The sequence below is a fragment of the Mytilus edulis genome, chromosome 1, assembly GCF_963676685.1.
Source record: "Mytilus edulis chromosome 1, xbMytEdul2.2, whole genome shotgun sequence".
NCBI lineage: Eukaryota > Metazoa > Mollusca > Bivalvia > Mytilida > Mytilidae > Mytilus > Mytilus edulis.
The window spans coordinates 28585924-28606443 of record NC_092344.1 but is presented as its reverse complement, the minus strand read 5'-3'; the positions used below and the strand labels follow the sequence as shown (position 1 = coordinate 28606443).

Below are 20520 nucleotides of genomic sequence, written 5' to 3'. Positions count from 1 at the left end.
ATCTATAATACCAATTGCATGTGTGAATATACTCTTTTTCAATATTCCACGTGATTAGTTTTAAAAGTTTCATACAATGCGTATGTCTTGCTAAAAATAATTACGCCTTACAGTGGTATCAAACACACCCATACAGGTAACAACATATGAGAGTATTTAAACTTTTGGAGATGACCCCTATATATCATATCGTATTAATCTTCATCCAACACGAGCGCCAGCAGTAGTGTCGACTTTTCTAACACGTCTATTAAGATACGTGTGGTACTTGAACATTCTGTCATTATTGTTTAATATATTCTTGTATTCTTGTTCTCATTTTGCGATTTTGCTAATATGCTTTGTTTATATACCGTTTGGTGTCACTTCGAAAACTTGTTTGTTGCTTGTCTTTCATTTTTGGTATGTTCTTTGTCTATATGCCTTTTTATGTTTCTTCGTTACATATACGACGTGGCTCTGTACATATACATCCCATGATGCCTTTTGTATTATGGTAAATTGTTTATTGTCTATGCCACTTTTGGCTTTTTTGTTACATGTTAAAATAGAATTGAGAAAGGAAATGGGAATGTGTCAAAGCGATAACAACCCGACCATAGAGCAATTTTAACATAATTCTTACTGCCTGACCCTTATTTTTGACACGTTTACCTATTATGGCTTTATTTTCTTCGCCCAAAGTTGTCAATATAATGAAATTACATGCGACTGTTATAAAAGTAAAGGGTTTATTTAGCTATGACATAGGTTTAAACCAACACGTTGTTCTTAAGACATTTGACCAGTTATTACCCATTTTTTTTTTATGTGTTTGGGCTTTTGATTTTTCTAGGGAATTTCCGTCAGAATTTCCTCGGAGTTCGGTATTTTGTCAATTTACTGTTTCATACTTAAACACAGTCATCTGCATATGCTATAAACTTGATGATAACACATTGTATCGTGATATGCAGGTAGATGTTGAGTGTAGATAAAAACCTCCTACACATTATTTTGAATGAAATGAATATTCAACTTAAAAATCAAAATCAAAACACTTCAGCTATTATGAAATTGCCTTTTGATTATGAATGTATATTTAAGGAAGAATAATTTATCGAGTACTCGTTAGTTTTTATAGAGCCAGACTCGGCAAATATATCTACATATTAGGATTAACATAGTACAAATAGTATGCTTTGTTAAATAAAAGTAAGACCTTCTTTTCATTATAGTTGGCTAGACGATTATAACTCGAAGACTTATTACAACATTATTAAGTAAACAATAAGCATATCAATAAGCAAATACTAGTAAACACTTCACATGTTTTTTATGATAGAAAGTCACTGATGTGAAACCTCATTGTCCATAACGTTAATATGTTTTTCATTCAAAAATGTATTTCGCCTGTATATGGTGCAAGACATTTTTATATTAATCAGAAGCATTTTAAATAACTATTTTGCACAAACAAACACACATATTTAAAACTATGATTATTTAATAATTACTCTTGAAATGCCAGCAGCGTTAACCCCAAAAAAATCAATTAGATGAAAGAAATTGATAATGTCCTCACGGGAAACCTATCAATCAAGTATCATTTTGATATTCAATGATCGACACTATCGAGCCATACGCACATATTCGTTGATAATCTTTCATTTAAACAAAATAAAATTATTTCGTTAAACTCACTGGAATTATAACGGCATTGATGTAGTCACTTCTGGTTTTCCCATAAGACATAAGGTAAGGCCTATATTTGTCATCTGCAAAAGAAATAATATAAATAGAACAATTTGAATATTTTCGTGCAATACTAGAAATACGAGCATGCTTCTTTATTCAGTCACCTCGATTGATACACAGCCTTTTCCTAACTCTTCAAAATCTATTATATTTTTGCTCACCCTTTAGAAAACGACAAAAAAGTATACACTAGCACTAAAATTACTTACGTGCAAGAACCGTCATTGTACCGTTCTTTGGTTTGTTTTCTATATAATTTGCAGCAGTAAAATCATAAGCAGAATATGATGGCTTCAGCGTTCGCAATCTCTGAAGTATTAACATAAGAAAATGAGATAATAAGAGTAGTTTCATCATTTATTTTTTAATAAATATGTGTCTAAAATATACAAGAAAGAAGAAAAATTGAAGACATGCATTTCATGAAGTATATGTACTGCATAATTTCATCTTCCAAATTAATACAAAAACAGATACAATGGTAGCAATTGAATACATTGAATGAAACTGCAGATACCCATACAACATACGCATACCAAATTGATAGATTACCGTAAAATCAGGCAATGCAGAAGCGTATTTTGCCGTTACAAATACATGCGTGTGTGTTACACAAATAAATGTCAAGACGTCTCTTCAACCAAAATGAATTTACAAATTTATGAAATAAACAAAAAATGTTTTAATGTAAAATCAATGTAGAACTACCCCATTTAAAGTTGGGATAAGTTGTTACTCATTTGACATATATAGTACAGTGTTTTTGTCATCTATATAACGGTATACGACTGATATTGTCATAACCCATAGTAGTTGAAAACAAATCTAATCTAAACAGTTCTGGACTGTTTTAAATTTCTGTGTCATTTTGGTCTCTTGTGGAGAGTTGTCTAATTGGCAATTATACCTCATCTTCTTTGTTTTACTAACCTAGAAATGTTCTAATCAAGAAATTTTGAAACAATGTTCAACTCTAACAGTCACGGTCAATTTAACCCTAGTACAGTTGATGACAATTTAACCGTCAACAATGTTGGAGAGTTCACCCTTAAACATGTTAAATCTATATTGACAGTTGAATAACTAATGTACATATCTATGTATTATTCATTTATCATGTTTATCAATATGTCCGGTAAAACAAAAATTGTTAACACTTATAAACGAAATATAAACGTCTAAAAATTGTCTGTATACAATAACATCAGATGTCCATTTAGCATGGTAATGGTCCCTGTTTAGAAAATAAGCCATATATCCAGGGATAATATATAGCATATTAATCTATTGCAAAAAAAATTTCATAATTTCAAATAAAATTTGTAGATGTAGCTAACTAAGTCCTTATATTTGTATAAAATAACATTCGTTTATAGTGGAACATTGTTTTAACATTGAATTAGCTGCAATCAAAATGTGCTTGCTAGTCCCTCACTGTGATCACAAATAGATTTCCCAATCAATCTATCATAACGGGAAGTAATTTCACCCAATATTTTAATCATAGTCTATTTCAAAAATGATAAAAAGTTCTTTATATTGGTATGTCAAAATTTTAAACGTTTCAAATTTATGAAATTAAATTCGTACATCAATTGTTTTGATACATCAATAACAAAAACTGGAGTATATTGCATTGATTCATTTTGTAATTATTCAAAATTATATCAGAAACCTAAACATAATTATAAAAAAAATGAACCTGTTATGGGGAGACAATTCTCGTATAACTTTTTCGAATTGGCACATAATACCACGGAATGTCACTCATCATACAAATGGCACATCTATATAATTAATTAACTGCGCAATCGCGCTCCACCTCCAATGATAATTCTGAATTATAAATATAACCAAAAGTTGTTAATCTATAGATAGTGAAGACTAATGAAAACTAACCCACTGTAAAAATATTTTTTTGCACTTTTTAAAACTTCCTCAGGAATAATTCTCTAGCCACTTGACATTCATAGCTCAAAATTAACGTTTTTACAGAATATTTGATTAAAGTAGTTACAGATTTTTCGCTTCTCAAAGTGTTAGACGCAATAAAAATCGTATGCTTGCACAATCTTACCGAAATACGGATTTAATTAAGTCCTAAACATTTTGACATTTCTTCGTATATTTTTTTTTTTTATCGAAAACTGGTTTAAACAAATCACACGTACGTGTTAAGATCCGACTAAATACCTATTTCCCGATATGGTCAGGTAAAATTGCTATAATATAAGACTAACACTGTACTCTACTTATTACCTTGGATTTACAATAATTTTTAAAAATATATTCACATGAAGTTAGAACTATCTAACTTTGTACCTTAGCTTAATTAGTTCAATTAATAAATAAGATACGCACGCACAATATGTGCATTTACCACAACACATATAATAGACTACCACTTTTATATCATGTATTGTACAACGTTTTCATTATCATTGATTTCAACTTTGTCTTATCGATGATATCAATAGATATAAGAAGATGTCAATGCCTCTTAATTGAAGACACATTTTTTATGACTCTTTTGTTATATTTCCATTTATTATGCATATCCTGGGGTGTTACATGCGTTTTGGTGTATTTTTTGTTATTCCTTTTTTCATAGAGCATGTAATAAAAATTATCATATTTGAGTATTCCTGTGTTTATATTTAATATAAAGTCTTTTCTCAATAATATTGTTATTTATTCCTATGCCCGATTGGAAAAGTTTTTATTAAAGCGTGTTGGAAATTAATTTGATGAACTTCAACTTAGCATTCCAGGCTTTCTATATTGTTGTCGTTATTACGATTGTAATAGTTTTTATTTTGTATTCTTCCTTTAAAATGTAATATGTGGTGCATTAACCTCACTTGTATTTTTTTTCTTTAATTTCAACTATTAACTGTCTTATTCCCGACCACTTACTTTCCCCATATACATTGTTTTCTCTCTATTAATTTGACATTTTGAAGATACGTCTTTAAATAAGAAGTCAAAACGAAGACTGCTTACCCGATTAGTAAACACTGAATATGGTGTTTGACAACAATTCAGTTGAAATAAGCTGTGTGTTGGTTTAATATATGCATGCCTAAAATATTTGCACTGTCCTTTATATATAGTTGCACGTAAAAGTCGATGTTATAAGCAGGCACTCCGTCTCAATACCATAAACAATTTCAAATTGTGTTGAAAGCAAAACATAATGTTATTATCGTCATTTAACTTTTTATAAATAATGCTGTAGCTTTCCATATATTAAGACTAAAACTAACGTGTCAAAAATCGAATACTTGCATGGCTATGATAGAAGACAAAGCAGATAACATTAAAAATGTGAATATGAATTCATTAAAAGTAAAACGGACATTAGACTAAGTGTATTTCTCTTTTCAGCTAGCCCTGTGCGTCTAAACGTTGAACTCTTCAATCGCTTTGAATTTGACTGAAATATTAATTTAGACTATTGGAAAACAGTACAATCATCTAATAGTTGACGGAAATGCAATAATTATGAAAAAAAATGTTAAAGATACGGTGTAATAAAATTGTGTTTTAATTGATTCCATATATCAATCAATGAAAGGTAAATGTTATTCAGACTTTTACGAGAACTAATTGTCTGGAAGTGGATACATAAAAATCGTCTTTTTAATGATAAGTCCGGAAAAGTAAAATGTTTCTAACGATTACAACGCAAAAAAAAATCTGTTGATGTTAATTGGAGACCTTCAACTAGTTCTGGAGAATCAGATTTAGAGAGTGTTGCCATTTTTGATACACAAATACGTATTTCTAAAGAGGGTACACTAAAGAAGTGGTTTTTCTATTGTAATGTAATTAGAGAGTTATGAAAATCCCAAAATGGTATCTTTAAAAGAAACCTGCAAAATACAAAAAAAGTAAAATCATCGTTCACAATCGGATTATATCAAATTTATCACTGTCCAAGTCACGTTAAATTCACTGTTAAATAAACTTAAGTAATGACTGTCTCTTAATAGAGAAAACAACACAAACAACATACGTATCTACTTTATACGTTAAATGTTACTTAACAATGGTATTTGTACGTAGGAAGCATCAACTTCATGTATTTTATACCTTCCAAGCGTCATTTCAAAATACATTATACATATGAAAGTGAAAATTATTGATTTGGATTGTCTTTCTTTTCCCAAAATGATGTTTAGACCGTTAAACAGGTGAAAACGTACATGTATTAGTTACTGACTTTGCATACGTAAGATGGTAAGTCCGTGATTGTTTTTACAGATTCATATATTTTTTTGACAGTAAGCTAAAAAATACGATTTTTATAGAAAAAATGAAATAAATCAGTGTCTTTTAATTTAAGTTGCCATATTTGATACCTTTTTTCCCAAATTGATTTATTAAAGTTTTCGGTGAAGACGACATTTGTATCTTTACAGTTGTTATGTTTTTTTTAAATGCGCTGCAGCGCATACTACAGAAAATCAAACTTTTGAAGTGTATGCAAGGAAATAAATCAAGATTATAAAATTATAAGGAGTCAAAACAGATAAAAGGAAATGTAGCTGATGGCTGCAAATTTTTTTTCCCTCTTTGAAAGTTTTTTTTTAATGCAGAAAAAGCAAGAGCCATAACAACATATGTAAAGTAAATTTGAGGAAATTTCAATCATACACTGTTACACACGATTTCATATTACAATCATTTATTTTATAGTCTGAGTAAAGCAGTTTTCAATTAATATTTAATAGTGCGTCTTTTCTGTTTGTAATGTTAATATACTGCTGTATCAGGTTTAGGGTGAAGGTTGGCCCCTTGTAAAAACGTTCAAATCCGCTGCATATATTCCTATGTCAGGGATTTAATTCAGGAACAGTGCTTGTCGTTTGTTGGTATGTTTGATAAATGTTTCTCGTTTTGGTAAATAGATTAGACCGTCGGTTTTCCTGTTTGAAGTGTGCTACAATATTCATTTTGGGGCCCTTTTTAGCTTATGCTCATTGTATTCTGCTGTTGCTTGGGATAGTTATGATGTTGCTGTTAATTTGCTGCTTTTAAGAATCAAATAAAGGAAATCACATTCAAACTCATTGCATGATTTTTTTTCTTTATTTATATGTTTATGAATTTAAAGAAAAATCTCCTCTGTTCGTTCTTCACTCAAGCAACAGCAGCAGCATAACCACTTTGGAAGTGAAATGAGAACGACAAAAGTTGAAGGAGCATTGAAAACAGTTTACTAAAAAAATCTTAATATGAGTATTTTAAACAGCAGCAACAACAACTCTCCTCGACTAGCGGCAGCAGCAAAACACACACAAGAACGAAGTGAGCACAAGACCTGTAGAGGAAGTAAAAGCATTACATGGAAACACCTGGTATATGACTCAACATAAAGCAACAGCAGCAGCGGCAATACTTTAAAGTGTGAAATGAGCACACCAACACTAGGCCGATATTTAATAACACAACTTGAAAACGTCACAGAAAGCACCAAATTAGAATTTTAACCTATCAATATAAATTAAAAAAAAATGTGGTGAGAGTGCTAATGAGACAATTTTACATCCTAGTCAAGTCCATATATGAATTTGAGAACGCGGACCTTATAGAAAGCACTCCAACCCGTAAAGCCCTGTCTCGTAGTTGCAACGTTATAACGCCCAACATTGATCGATTCTGTTCCGGAACTATTTTAATTTACCCAATCTTCTAGTGAAGAGTTGGCCTGAGCTGGAACTGGCAGTGATTTTGCATTGTAACCCAAGATAACAAAAACAACAAAAAAACACCTAGAACTATTTCTATACAAATTTACCCATCCGAGAAGTTTAGAACCAAAAAGGCGGAAAGATGTTGGGACTCCCAATCGGCACTCCATGGACAATAAAGAAACTAACATCGGCTGTATAACGTAATCCAACATTGAATTTTAAATATATCTTCTCACAGATAAGATGAAGTCTTTTTTTCCTACAGATTAAATTAAGTTTCGCGAAATGTTGCACAATTCTGAAGCGCAAATTCAATGCATGATTTCTCGAAAAACCTTTTGAAATTAAATGATGCAGTTAGTATTTCTATCATGGTAGACCAGTTGTCGCATCACAATGTAAGAGGTACAATGTATATTCACATCACTTTATGCCATGCATCTGATATTTCAGGAAGCTATCATTTGAGTTTTGGGAGGGGGTGGCTACGATAAAAAAAATGTGTCCTGCATTTTTTTTAAGTTGTAATTTCTGTCCTGCATTTTTATTTTATTTGGTTCTGGTTTTTTGTTTGCCCAGTTGCTCATCCTGCCTTTTTTGAATCGAAACTCATGTCCTGTATTTTTTTAAATCAGAATTTCGGTCCTGCTTTTTTTTTAAATTTCATCTAACCGAGACTTGTACAACCTTTCTTAAAAAATCTAACGATGAAACAAATGTTTTAAGCTCTTTGATGAAACAAATGTTTTAATCTCATAGATTAAATCCGTTAACATGGTGTCAACAAGGGGGTATAAAAGCGTCAACAGAGGGATATAAATAAAACAAAAAGTCATATATATCACAGAAAACTATTTCTTATAGGAAATTGTTGTTTAAAAAACAAATTACATTCTTGCTTCGTATAACTAGTTTCCAATTAATTCTTATCTGTCAAGTTCGTAATCCAGTCGTAGCTATATTATAAGTTACGACAACAATTACATGAACAGTCAATGAATTGTAGTCTAGGTCTTTTATCTGCAGTATAGTAATATGCATTTTCTACACAAAATGTAAAGCTCTGGATCGACTCAGTTTGTAAGAGACCAATAATTGTGATAGACTAATGTTTTAAAGATTAACAATCAAGTATTAAAATCCTAATTAATTTACAAAAAAAAGCACGAAAAACAAATATGTAACGCGACACCAAACGACAACCACTGAATTACAGGCTCTAGACTTGTATACAGGCACATTTGTACGTAAAGCGGGGTTAAACATGTTAGCGGATTCCCAATTCTCCCCGTAAACTGGAACAGTGGTGTAATAGTACAGTATAAGAACGAAATGTAAAAATCATTTGAAAAAGGCTTATATATATAACGTTTAATCCCGCTGCAAATGTTTGCACCTGTCCTAAGTCAGGAATCTGATGTACAGTAGTTGTCGTTTGTTTATGTAATATATACGTGTTTCTCGTTTCTCGTTTTGTTTATATAGATTATACCGTTGGTTTTCCCGTTTGAATGGTTTTACACTAGTTATTTTGGGGCCCTTTATAGCTTGTTGTTCGGTGTGAGCCAAGGCTCCGTGTTGAAGGCCGTACTTTAACCTATAATGGTTTAATTTTTGAATTGTTGTTTGGATGGAGAGTTGTCTCATTGGCACTCACACCACATCTTCCTATATCTATTATCTGTAGATATTCGGTCTCCACAGTATTTCATGTACCTTTTTTGGAACCCGCAAATATATTTGCTTTTCTCTTTATTTCGTAGCAACGTTATGTTACATATTTATATATGACGTTTAAAGCCAAGACGCAAATATAGGCTGATTAAGGTTTGCTACTCAGTTTTAGACATTGTGTCATCTTTTCGGAATCCTCTGGTTTTATCCTTCAATGTGCTTCGAATTGTTTTGCCCATTAACCCCCTTTTTTTATTCATATTTTCATTCCATATATTTAAATAAGCCATTTACAAAATCTTATAAAATCCTTGTTATTTTTTAAATAGATAGTGGCCAATGTTTAATGAATGAAAAGTCTATAGAAAATTGTTTCCCGCCAAATTTTCAACGACTTATATCTCGAAAACATACACACGGACCCTCCTTTTTTTTCTGCTTTTATATTTTCTTTAATTGTATACTATCAATTTATAACAGTCTTTTAAAAAGTTATTTAAAAAAAAGAGTAGCAAACATCCTTAAGTTTAACTTGGGTTAATTAAACTAAATTGATTTTTGTGGGACTTGTGCTTAATTATCTAAAAACATTTTATTGATTGATATAGATCGTTACTCATCTAGTGTTAAATGATTATACAAGTTGTCAGGAGCTGTAGGAGACTTTATAATATTTGTTTGTCTGTCTATCGGGTGGTCTTGTCTATCTGTCTGTCTGTCTGTCTGTCTGTCTGTCTGTCTGTCGGTCTGTCTGTCGGTCTGTCGGTCTGTCGGTCGGTCGGTCGGTCGGTCTGCGTCTGTCTGTCAGTCGGTTGGTCGGTCGGTCGGTCGGTCGGTCGGTCGGTCGGTCGGTCGGTCGGTCGGTCTGTCTGTCTGTCTGTCTGTCTGTCTGTCTGTCTGTCTGTCTGGTCATGTCTATCTGTCTGATTGGTGGTCTAGTCTGGTTGTCTTGTCTGTCTGGTGGTCTTTTATGTCTGTCTGTCTGGTGATCTTGTCTATCTGTCAGTTTAACTGGTGTTGTTGTCCGTCTGTCTGTTTATCTAGTGTGTATGTCTGTCTGTCTGTCTGTCTGTCTGTCTGTCTGTCTGTCTGTCTGTCTGTCTGTCTGTCTGTCTGTCTGTCTGTCTGTCTGTCTGTCTATCTGTATATTGTGGAATTGTCTGGCTGGCACATGTCCATGATTAAATCCAGATCAAGTTCGAATTTGTTTTGATGTTATGAATTTGACCATGTTATGCTTTATATGCTGGATACAATCCACGCTAGTATATGTCCACACTTGTTTCATTCGATATTTCATAAACGTGTTTGCAAGAAGTTCTTCCCCCCAAAAAACTTCGTTACTAATGTGTTCAACCTTACTGTAGATACTTGTTCAAAGAGATGTTTGGTACAATATAAGCAGGAGATTGCCACTCAGATGTTCCGTTAATTTTCTTTCTAATTTTGACATCATAGAAGGAACGCACAATCTTTTTATTTGCTTGAAAATTTGGTGCGGAGGGGCCTTTTATTTCGTACAGACAATTTGATGAAGTATACATGAAGCATAAAGAATAAAACTTTTAAAAAATCCTATGTTTAACCACAAAAGATGAATGGTCGATATCTAACAATATAAACAATCAGATAGCTAACTACAAGGGAGAGTAATGTTGATTTTAAGCAACTATTGGTTACCGTATGACCTTCATTATTGAGCTTTAGTCCAGACCCATGGCTCAATTTCAGATTGCCTAAATTATGTACTGACGACAATAAACAAACAAGAACTATCTTCGACACATGTATATGTTGGCGTGAAGTTTTGTATCAACCATTAATATTCATCTTTAGATATTTTTCTATAATTTCACACATGGTAATTCTGACTTGATTATAAGGTCTATCTGATAGGGTTAAAAAAAACCTTCAAAATACTAGTTATAATAACTATACGCAAAACACAACTTTACGTCAAACACAACTTTAAATTAGAGATACAACCTATTTTGATGTGAATATCGTGAATATCGTCAACAAAGTGAGATGATATTTGTATTTTGAGATTTTTTATTTCAATTATAATATTATAATAATTATATCATGCTTTGACTTAATAATTAACCCTTGACATTTAAAACAAAGTATAACAGATGTATAGCAGTGTCTCCAGTTATTGAATCCTAGACTGGATATCAGCTCTTTATACCTTCCTTTGCTTCCATTAATTACGATTATTTTTCTTGCGATTTAATGGTCAATAATTTTAAGTTACCAAAATCAATAAATACTAAAAAGATCAAAACTGCTTTTTCAAGATTTAAGACGTGCATGTTAGCTTAAAGATCGACTAATTGTGCACTAACGAAATCTCTTTTTTGAAAAGGGGATTAAAACGAGAAAGCAAACATGTGCGAACCAAACACAAATATTATATGCAGCAACAAAGTCAAACACTGAGAAGCATATAGCCCAGCATAAATTATGGCGGTGGACAAACATGTTTACCGACTCAAAATTATCTCCTAAGTTTAGAAAGCGATGCAACAGCAGTCGGTAAAAATCAGTTTAAAAAAACTGTTGCAACAATTCACAATAAATAACTCGTAAGAAATAGTATAAGCTAGGACATAGATCAACGATCTGAGATATAAAAGTCCGGGATGACGAATTATTAAAAAAAAATGAAGGACGAAATCATTTCAAAAAGACCACATCAGACCATAAAGCAGAATTCAGCCGATTAATGGCATTGGGCTGTATCTGTTTTTTGATCGGTTTGTTTCTATCAAACAAAAACGACTTACACGTTTAGTATCGCCCAACAAAAGATTGTTTATTTGTCCAATGTTTTCATGATTCCCTAACTGAAAATAAACGTTTTCCACTTATGTTGTTTTAATTCAAATACTAGTATCCTAATTAGATAAAGAACAAAATATGAAGATAAAGGCGAAATTATGGCTGAATGCATTTAGGAAAACTGGACACAATTCAATCTCAAATATAGTCTTAATTTTGATTTCTTACGTATACTTTATGTATGACGTTAGTAAAGTCAGATATCGAGAATTCTCTAACGTGAACTACAAAACAAAACAATATGACTGGGAGTATTAACGCGTTACAATAACGTAGATGAAATTTGAGAAATTGTTAAATATCTCCTTTCAATTAATATGGTGTCATACAAATATAAGTTTATTAACGTATACAGTTAACTGCACCAAACAATTTTGACAATCAACTGCATTTCAATCAAACTAAACTGGTATCGTACTAACCTATCTTTCAAGTAAGTGTTTTAGACGGCAAAACGTGAAATTCATATATACATGCATATTTCATTATTTGTACGGGTTTATTGGTTGTTTAAAAAAGATAGATCTATCCAAAAGACAAAAGTCAGTTTTGCATCATAATGTAATTAGTTGATTTAGTTGAATTAAAGCAATAATACAAGTTCATCCTCCCCAAAAAAATGAAAATTAATGACAAAATACATACATGATAAAGCAATAAATATAAATCTGACCTACTAGACCCTACGAAATTAGTTGTTACAACTTAAAGTAATCGAAAGAAGTCTCCTTCTTCATTACTTTGCGCTTTATAGATTATTTTCTCGCACTTAAAAGTTCAGAACTTGGTGACTATGTTGAACGTATGTATCCCAAAGGACTTGAGACAAAAGATACAACAGATACCGCATCTTATCCTGACTTACATATATAAATTGACAATGAAGGACGGTTAAACACGAAACTAAACGACAAACTTGATGATGTCAGCCTCGAAATTAAATTCCAGCAGCGCCTACACATATATCTTTAATTTGAAACGATTTTCATGGGCTTGTTATTCCTATCATGACTTCCTTGCTAAAGGGTAATTGCGCACAATAAAGCTATCAATCAAAGAATTCAAAATGATGCAGTTGAATCCACCCCATCATTACTTTTACGGACGCCATCACAGGTTGGTTGAGTGGTATGACATATCCGTTTTACAGATTATAGCGGATATGTTCAATATGTCGAAACTAACACAATTATATTTATAACCCAATGTGTACTAAAATAAAGACCAGATTGGATGTGACCTGTGGAGCTGGATCTGCTTACCATTCCGAGAAAGCTGAGATCATTCCCAGGTTTTTTTTAGGGAACGTGTTGTTAAATTCTAATTTGTTCTACATTATATTTCCTTTAGCATTGTTTGATCGTTTGTCTTTATTCGTTGTTGAATTATGGCAATGTCAGTTCATTATCGACCTATGAGTTTGAATGTCCCCTTGGTATCTCTATTGAGATATTTTTTGGATTTTCTATAACTTCTTCATTTGGGTAAATGACAATAATTATTGTCAGTTGTATCTTCAAAAATAATTTGACAATTGGATCGATGATCGGCATATTTTGGTCAATAAATAATTGTTTGTATAAGAAATATGAAAATATTAGTGAAAATAACATTATCAAAATAAAAAATACTAGGAGAGATTAGTTCGGTTTATGAACTTTTTTGTTCTTTTACAGGTTTTTAATATGTTGAATGTTTATTTTATCAATAAACATGTTTTAGTTATATGAATACTAAAGTTGTGACTGCTCTTTTGAGAACTATTTTAGTATTGTCTGATCATTGCTCCAAACCGCCAATATGTGCTAAAGTATTTCGTTCATGTAAGGCCAGGTGCATATAATCATGAATAAAATATATAATGTTGATGTAGATATTAGCATGAGTAGTGTGATGAACATATCGGCATAACATATATCAAATACCTGAAACTCGTCACTGTACATTGTTTGATTTTTTGGTAAAGTCTTGTTTTCTTGCTTTTGCATATATGCATAGAAATCATTCCTTTGAATGGATGTATCTGGAACAGTAAACAATTCCAGCAGTGCTTCAAACACGATCTCATATTGTTCCTACAATATAACATAAGTATGTATAGGGTTGAACATTTTTGCAATACGTCTTTAGGGTCTAACCTACACGATTTAGTTATTATTTAAAAAAAATATACTTTGACAGTTCAGATAGGGGACACAAAATCAACTTTAGATTGAGGGTTGATGTCTTCAATCATTTTCTTAAATTATAAATAGAAATAGATGAAATATTGTTTACATATTGGCACTAACATCGAGTTTGTCATCAACAAATTTGAATGATTTTCGAAAGGTTTTTGGAATGCATCATTACACAATCACATTTTTTTTATAGCTTTATCTGTATTTAGCATGATACATATTGATTATAAATTTAAAAAGTAACGAGCATAATGTCGATACATTTTTTTGGCATCGCAAAAGACACGTCAACTTTGACTGTCAATGGAATTAAAACATAAAATCTCTCGGACGTGTTTTAAATAATTTTAGTCTCTGATGCCAGGCATTTGATTATCAATTGTTTATAACTTTATACTAGCCTTCAGTAACCACGAGTACGTTATCATATCGTACATTAGTTTTCGACAGACCTGTTCACACAATTTGTAATTCATTTTTGTAATTAAAAAGTGAAATTAATTACTTATTTTGTATTATATCTCGTCTTACTGTTTTTTTTTTAAAGTATCCACCTTTGAAACGTATTTAGTATAACGATACTTTTTTTTACTTCTGTACATATACTGTGAACAACAAACTTTATTAATTGCGTAAACAATGTTTACTTCCTTACTCCTAACAACAACTATCATATATTTATATGTAACTGTGTGTACTCTATATTTCATTCAACGACTTTTTGTCCCAGGTTATTGTTGTCTTTTTAATACTGTTCCTACATCAAATTTCGTTCAATGTATGCTTATTTTCTTTTTGTTTAAATGTCCTTTTGACTGAGTTAAGCCAAAATAATTGATATTTTTTAGTATGTCGTGTTATATTATATTGTTACACAACCGTCTCAGTTTTAAAAATGACACCTGCTAAAATTTTAAAACTTGATGCAATGCACATGCACCTGTCCTAAGTCATGAGCCTGATGCTAAGTGGTTGTCGTTTGTTTGTGTGGTTCAGTAGTGTTTCTTTTTTCTTGTTTTTCATGTAGATCTGACCTTTGGTTTTCCCATTTGAATTGTTTTGCCCTTTCAGGCTTACTATTCGGTGTGAGCCATGGCTTTGTGTTGAAACCGTCTTTTGACCATTAAATGCTATTTTGTTTATATCGTGACTAGATTGAGATGTCTCATTGGTATTCATATCACATCTTTTTATGCATATTAACTTTGCCTAATTATGTATGTGCCTGTCCGAAGTGAGGCACTTATAGTCCAGTGGTTGTTAGTGTCGCATGTCTGTTATATTTGTATTTGTGAAGTTGTGTCCAAGTCGGAGACACTAATAGCCGACTAAACTTTATGGATTTTTTCTAATTTTCAAAGGCCGCAAGATTGCCTATAAAATCTTCAATCCATTTCATTTGAACTTTGGCGGATAGTTTTCTCATTGAAAGTCATGCCACATACATGTCCTTAGTTTTATATTAACACATCTCTTTGATATATTGAGACATTTTACTCATATGACGAATCTCTGACTTTTTAAAGGTAGTCACTATCACTAGTACGCAAATTCGAAATTTAGAATTAACTTACGTTGTTTATATGTAGTCAACGATTATGTGTTACATGTGTAATATTTACCGAAATTGGCATACTATTAGTGAAGCAAAATAGATGTTATTGTCAAACAATCGTTGATGGTTCAACACTATCAATTTGATATTACAAGAGAGGCCTTTGAAAATACACACACACACACACACAGACAAAAAGTAGATATTACTATCCCATGTTTTACACAAAAGCCCTGCTGCAAATAAAGCCCGTTTTCAAGTTATAGTCTCAAATACCAACGCGTTTGTTTGGAATTTGTAAATGATACATACATGTGTTTGTATCATATTCATGCGATCTTTTCTCATCATCTGAACATATTCCACAATATCAATGAAACCAGTTGCTCTGCTGTGTTCATATATAGCATCCACAGCTATGAATGTACCTGTCCTTCCAACACCAGCACTATAAAAATACACATGCTGCATACAATTGAGAGGTATACATACAGGATACAAGTTGAAAGTGGGATAATAAGAGATTTGGTTGAGACATACGATTATACCAATAGTAACATAATGGAAAACGTCCAAAACTATGTTGAGTTTTCGATAAATGAACGGTTTGAATAATATTGACGATCCAGTGAAATATGTCATTTGTTTTGTCTTGATGAATTGAGGCGACATTAGTTCACCAATAGTAACATTTATTTAATCAGCCAACAGTGCAAAATCGTAGTCAGACGAAACATCAATATTACAATTAAAACACAAGTGAACCATTACCATTGATTATACTGGATTTTTGGCACGGACACATTCTTTCGGTCACAAGTCATGTATGACTGTTTAACTTATGCAGTATTGATTTCATGTAATTTTCTTATAAATTTTGAAATGAAGCTTTTCTGAGAGGTGCCTAGTCTGTTTCATGATAAAAATGAGCAGTTGTGGAGGTTAACTTATCACATGTGTCAAAGATTCTACTTCGAAATTGTTCATTCGTGTCACTATCGTAAACAATATTCAGATAATAATCCGACCGCCTCCTGTTGGTAGTATATATAGTGAGTAGTGAATCAATAGGCCTGAAATGAATCATGATTTCAAATGTTCGTTTTTAATTGAACACTATCAACATTTCCTTTATTGTCGACAGTATTGCCTTTTGATTAAAAACAAAACTTTCAAACATATACCGTTTTACAAATGTTTCGTGTCCCCCCTTAAATGCACATTTTTTATCACACAGTGAAACCCGTATTATCATATGGTTCAGAAATATGGGGTTGTTTTAATTCAAAAAAGTTAAACAATGACAAAGAATTAAATCATTTTTATAGATTGTGTAAATATCTGAAAAAGAGAAAGTGCATCTAAAATTTTGCAGATTTACATTAGGGTTGAATAAGCACGTACACATTTTGCTATATTTTGCGACAGAGGTCATTATCCTCTAATGTTAGATATTTTAACAAACATGATTAAACATTGGAAAAGAATTCATGTTACAAATAATATTTTATTTACAAATGCATACTCTCTCGCTCAAATACATTATCGAAAGTTGGGAAGAATTCTTGGACTAGTAGTATTCAGGCTATCTTAAAATTACTTGATTTACAAGAGTATCAAGTACTCTAATGTATAATAATCATTACGATTGTGGCGAAAAAGAAATTATATGTAAAGTATTGCAACATAAGAAAGAAATAATTATTTAATGATAAAAGACAAAATACGACCTCTTGGAATAAATGTAGAACTTATCGATTATTCAAATCAAACTTTAATTTTGAACCATACTTATGGAAATTACCATACATTCACAGATTCGTTTTAACACGATTATGAACTAGAGGTCACAAACATGAAATAGAAAAAGATCGTTACTCTAATAAAAAAAAAATAGAAAATAGAATACGCAAACTTTGTAATTAAGAAATAGAAGATGAAATGCATTTTCTGTTGACATGTAAAACTTTGGTTAAAGCTAGAAAAAAGTAAAAACACAAAAATACCGAACTCCGAGGAAAATTCAAAAAGGAAAATCAAAAATCAAAAGGCAAAGTCAAAAGAAATCCCTTTCTAAGAAAATATTTAGTAGAAATACAAATATTCGAAAATTTGATAGCAAATCTCTTTTTATTTGGCTAGTGGGAAATGCAGATAAAACATTTTGATAATAATTTTTCAATTATTAGATGTTTTAGATATAATCAGGAATACAATGTTTATATAAGATTTCTCTATACAAAGTTATAGAATGATATGTATGATCATATATATGCATTTACAGTAGTAATTTTGTTTTACATTAAATCAATTATTATAAAAAAGAAGATGTGGAATGATTGCCAATGAGACAACTATCCACAAAAGACCAAGATGACAAAACATTAACAATTATAGGTCACCGTACGGTCTTCAACAATGATCAAAGCCCATAACGCATATAGTCAGCTATAAAAGGCCCCGATAAGACAATGTAAAACAATTCAAGCGAGAAAACTAACTGCCTCATTTATGTAAAAAAAAATGAACGAAAAACAAATATGTAACACATAAACAAACGACAACCACTGAATTACAGGCTCCTGACTCGGGACAGGCACATACATAGATAATGTGGTGGTGGGGGTTAAACATGTTAGCGGGATCCCAACCCTTTCCCTAAACTGGGACAGTGGTATAACAGTACAACATAAGTATTTAGTATGCTATGAGGTGTGCTGTCGAATACAGGGTCCAGAGTAGCAGATGATGGTCCATATTATACATTTTCATTATTATACATTTCTTACTTCATTTACTTTGATATATAATACTAGTCACTAATCAATTAAATCAAAAACAATCTTATTATGTATTTTGATTAACCTATTTTTGATTTACTTTATATTATGCTTGAAATTATAATGTAATTATTATGCTAATTTTGGGCGCCATGATTTGCAAATAAAATATTTGTTTGTTTGTTTTTGATTGTTTATTTGGATTAAATATGGGATTAAATACACGACAAAGAGGACAGACATGCATCTGTACTCAAAAGAAGATTATGTTGTTTTATGCAAGTTTTCATATTTTGGTATAATGGTGGACAGTATATATGTATACCTGCAGTGGACCACCATTGGACCAAACTCATCACATTTTTTGCTTTTCACTTTCCTGTAAAAGTTTACCAGTTTGATGCTATCTGGCACACCATGGTCTGGCCATTCAGTGAAATGAAAATGATGAAGTTTCCGTTCTTGTCGGTTCTAAAATACAAAATAAGTTTTGCATTACATTAAATATTACCGTGTTCCATTATGTCCGGTATTTTGTAGAACAAATACAAAGTTTGCCTATTTTACTTCCTTCTTACTTTGATGCTATCTTGTAGGTTTGTAAACAGTAAACTCTACACTGTTGTGTACTAGCATGTGTAAAAATTGGAACATCATCGTGATACACCTAAGATTGTCTTCTTTTTTCTTCATTTGTATATAGTGATGATGGCATATTGTGTTTGTATTACATACAACCTTGTGTTATAGTTCAAATTAAAAAAAATATATCGCACTTCAAAGGACATTCAAAATGGACAGTCGTTAATAATAGATTTCTGGTGTTTATTTATTTGTTTTAATCCTTTGATCGAAGTTCTCGTGTAGTCAATACCTACAGGGTAAAAATGCTTTGGTGAACTTTTACAGACATTTTCTGAAATTGTTTTTAGACAAGAACAGATTCATTTTACTAGTTGTTTGAATTACCATATGTTTTGTATACAAACATTACGTTTTTTTGTATGCTTTGTATATATGCTTGCCTGGCCTTAGAGTTCTGAAAGGTATTTGTATACAGAAAATACAATAACTTTAACGATATGTTGATGTAAGTTGAAATTATTGAATTACATTTACCGTTTTATTTTTTACAATAATCAACCTGTACACATAAACAGTATGATACTTCTCCTCTGTCATTATAAGTCTATAGTTGTCAATAACTATTGCTTTGTTAACGATTGTAGGCCAGTATTGTTCACATTTTTTCTAAAATACAAAACGTAAAAAGTGCTTATGAGATGAATATGGTGCTATTGTTTATAAAATAAGATTTGCTTGACATACTCTTAAATGCTTTGATAAACATTGTACATACCTACATTAATGTACCAAAGACTTGAGAGATGAAATTCATTTTAAACACACATCCACCATTGCCTTCCTAATCGTTGAAGTGAATTGTGATACAGTTTGTAAACAACACATATCCAAATAATGATGATCCTACACTGTATCATGTGTATGATCAGTCATAATTGATTTTAAAAGAACTTAGCTATTTATCATCTAAACTGAGCAATTGTGTTGTCTTATATAATGAAATGTCTATTTATACAACACTAGTTTTCTTCTGGTGTGATTTCATCTATTAATAATGGGAAAATATATATAAGTTACAAACAAATCTACGACTATTAAAATAGTTTTGACCTGAAACAGATGTCATCAGATTGAACAAACAATTTATAAATTAATTTTTACATGATCCGTCAAAATTCTTACTTATCATTTCGATCAGTAATAACCAGACAATACGGTTGCAGTCAATAAGACCATGCTCATTCTAAGTTTGGACTTTTCATCAGTTTATATGCATCTGTTTTCATCATCAACTTACTGGATTTTCTGAAGAGCTAGTTAACAGCAATACTCAACAATAAAGAATTATCCTCCGTCAATGACAAACGATAAAGGTAAATGGCTGGATGATAATAACCATTATTAGCCCCTTTGAATTATTGCACATGTTTTATCACTTATAAAATCTTCGATTTTGTGTTGCTTGT

General features: G+C 31.4%; 1 protein-coding gene across 1 annotated transcript in view; it reads right to left on the bottom strand.

Moving 5' to 3' along the window:
* LOC139511217 (receptor-type tyrosine-protein phosphatase epsilon-like) overlaps positions 1-20520 on the bottom strand; it is a 73299-nt gene that overhangs the window by 12045 nt on the left and 40734 nt on the right. The window contains exons 11-16 of the mRNA XM_071297798.1: positions 19589-19720; positions 18795-18940; positions 16002-16137; positions 13880-14029; positions 1947-2046; positions 1684-1757 (exon numbers count right to left, since the gene is read on the bottom strand). Coding sequence (XP_071153899.1) covers positions 1684-1757; positions 1947-2046; positions 13880-14029; positions 16002-16137; positions 18795-18940; positions 19589-19720 — 738 coding nt within the window. The remainder of the gene's footprint in view (positions 1-1683; positions 1758-1946; positions 2047-13879; positions 14030-16001; positions 16138-18794; positions 18941-19588; positions 19721-20520) is intronic.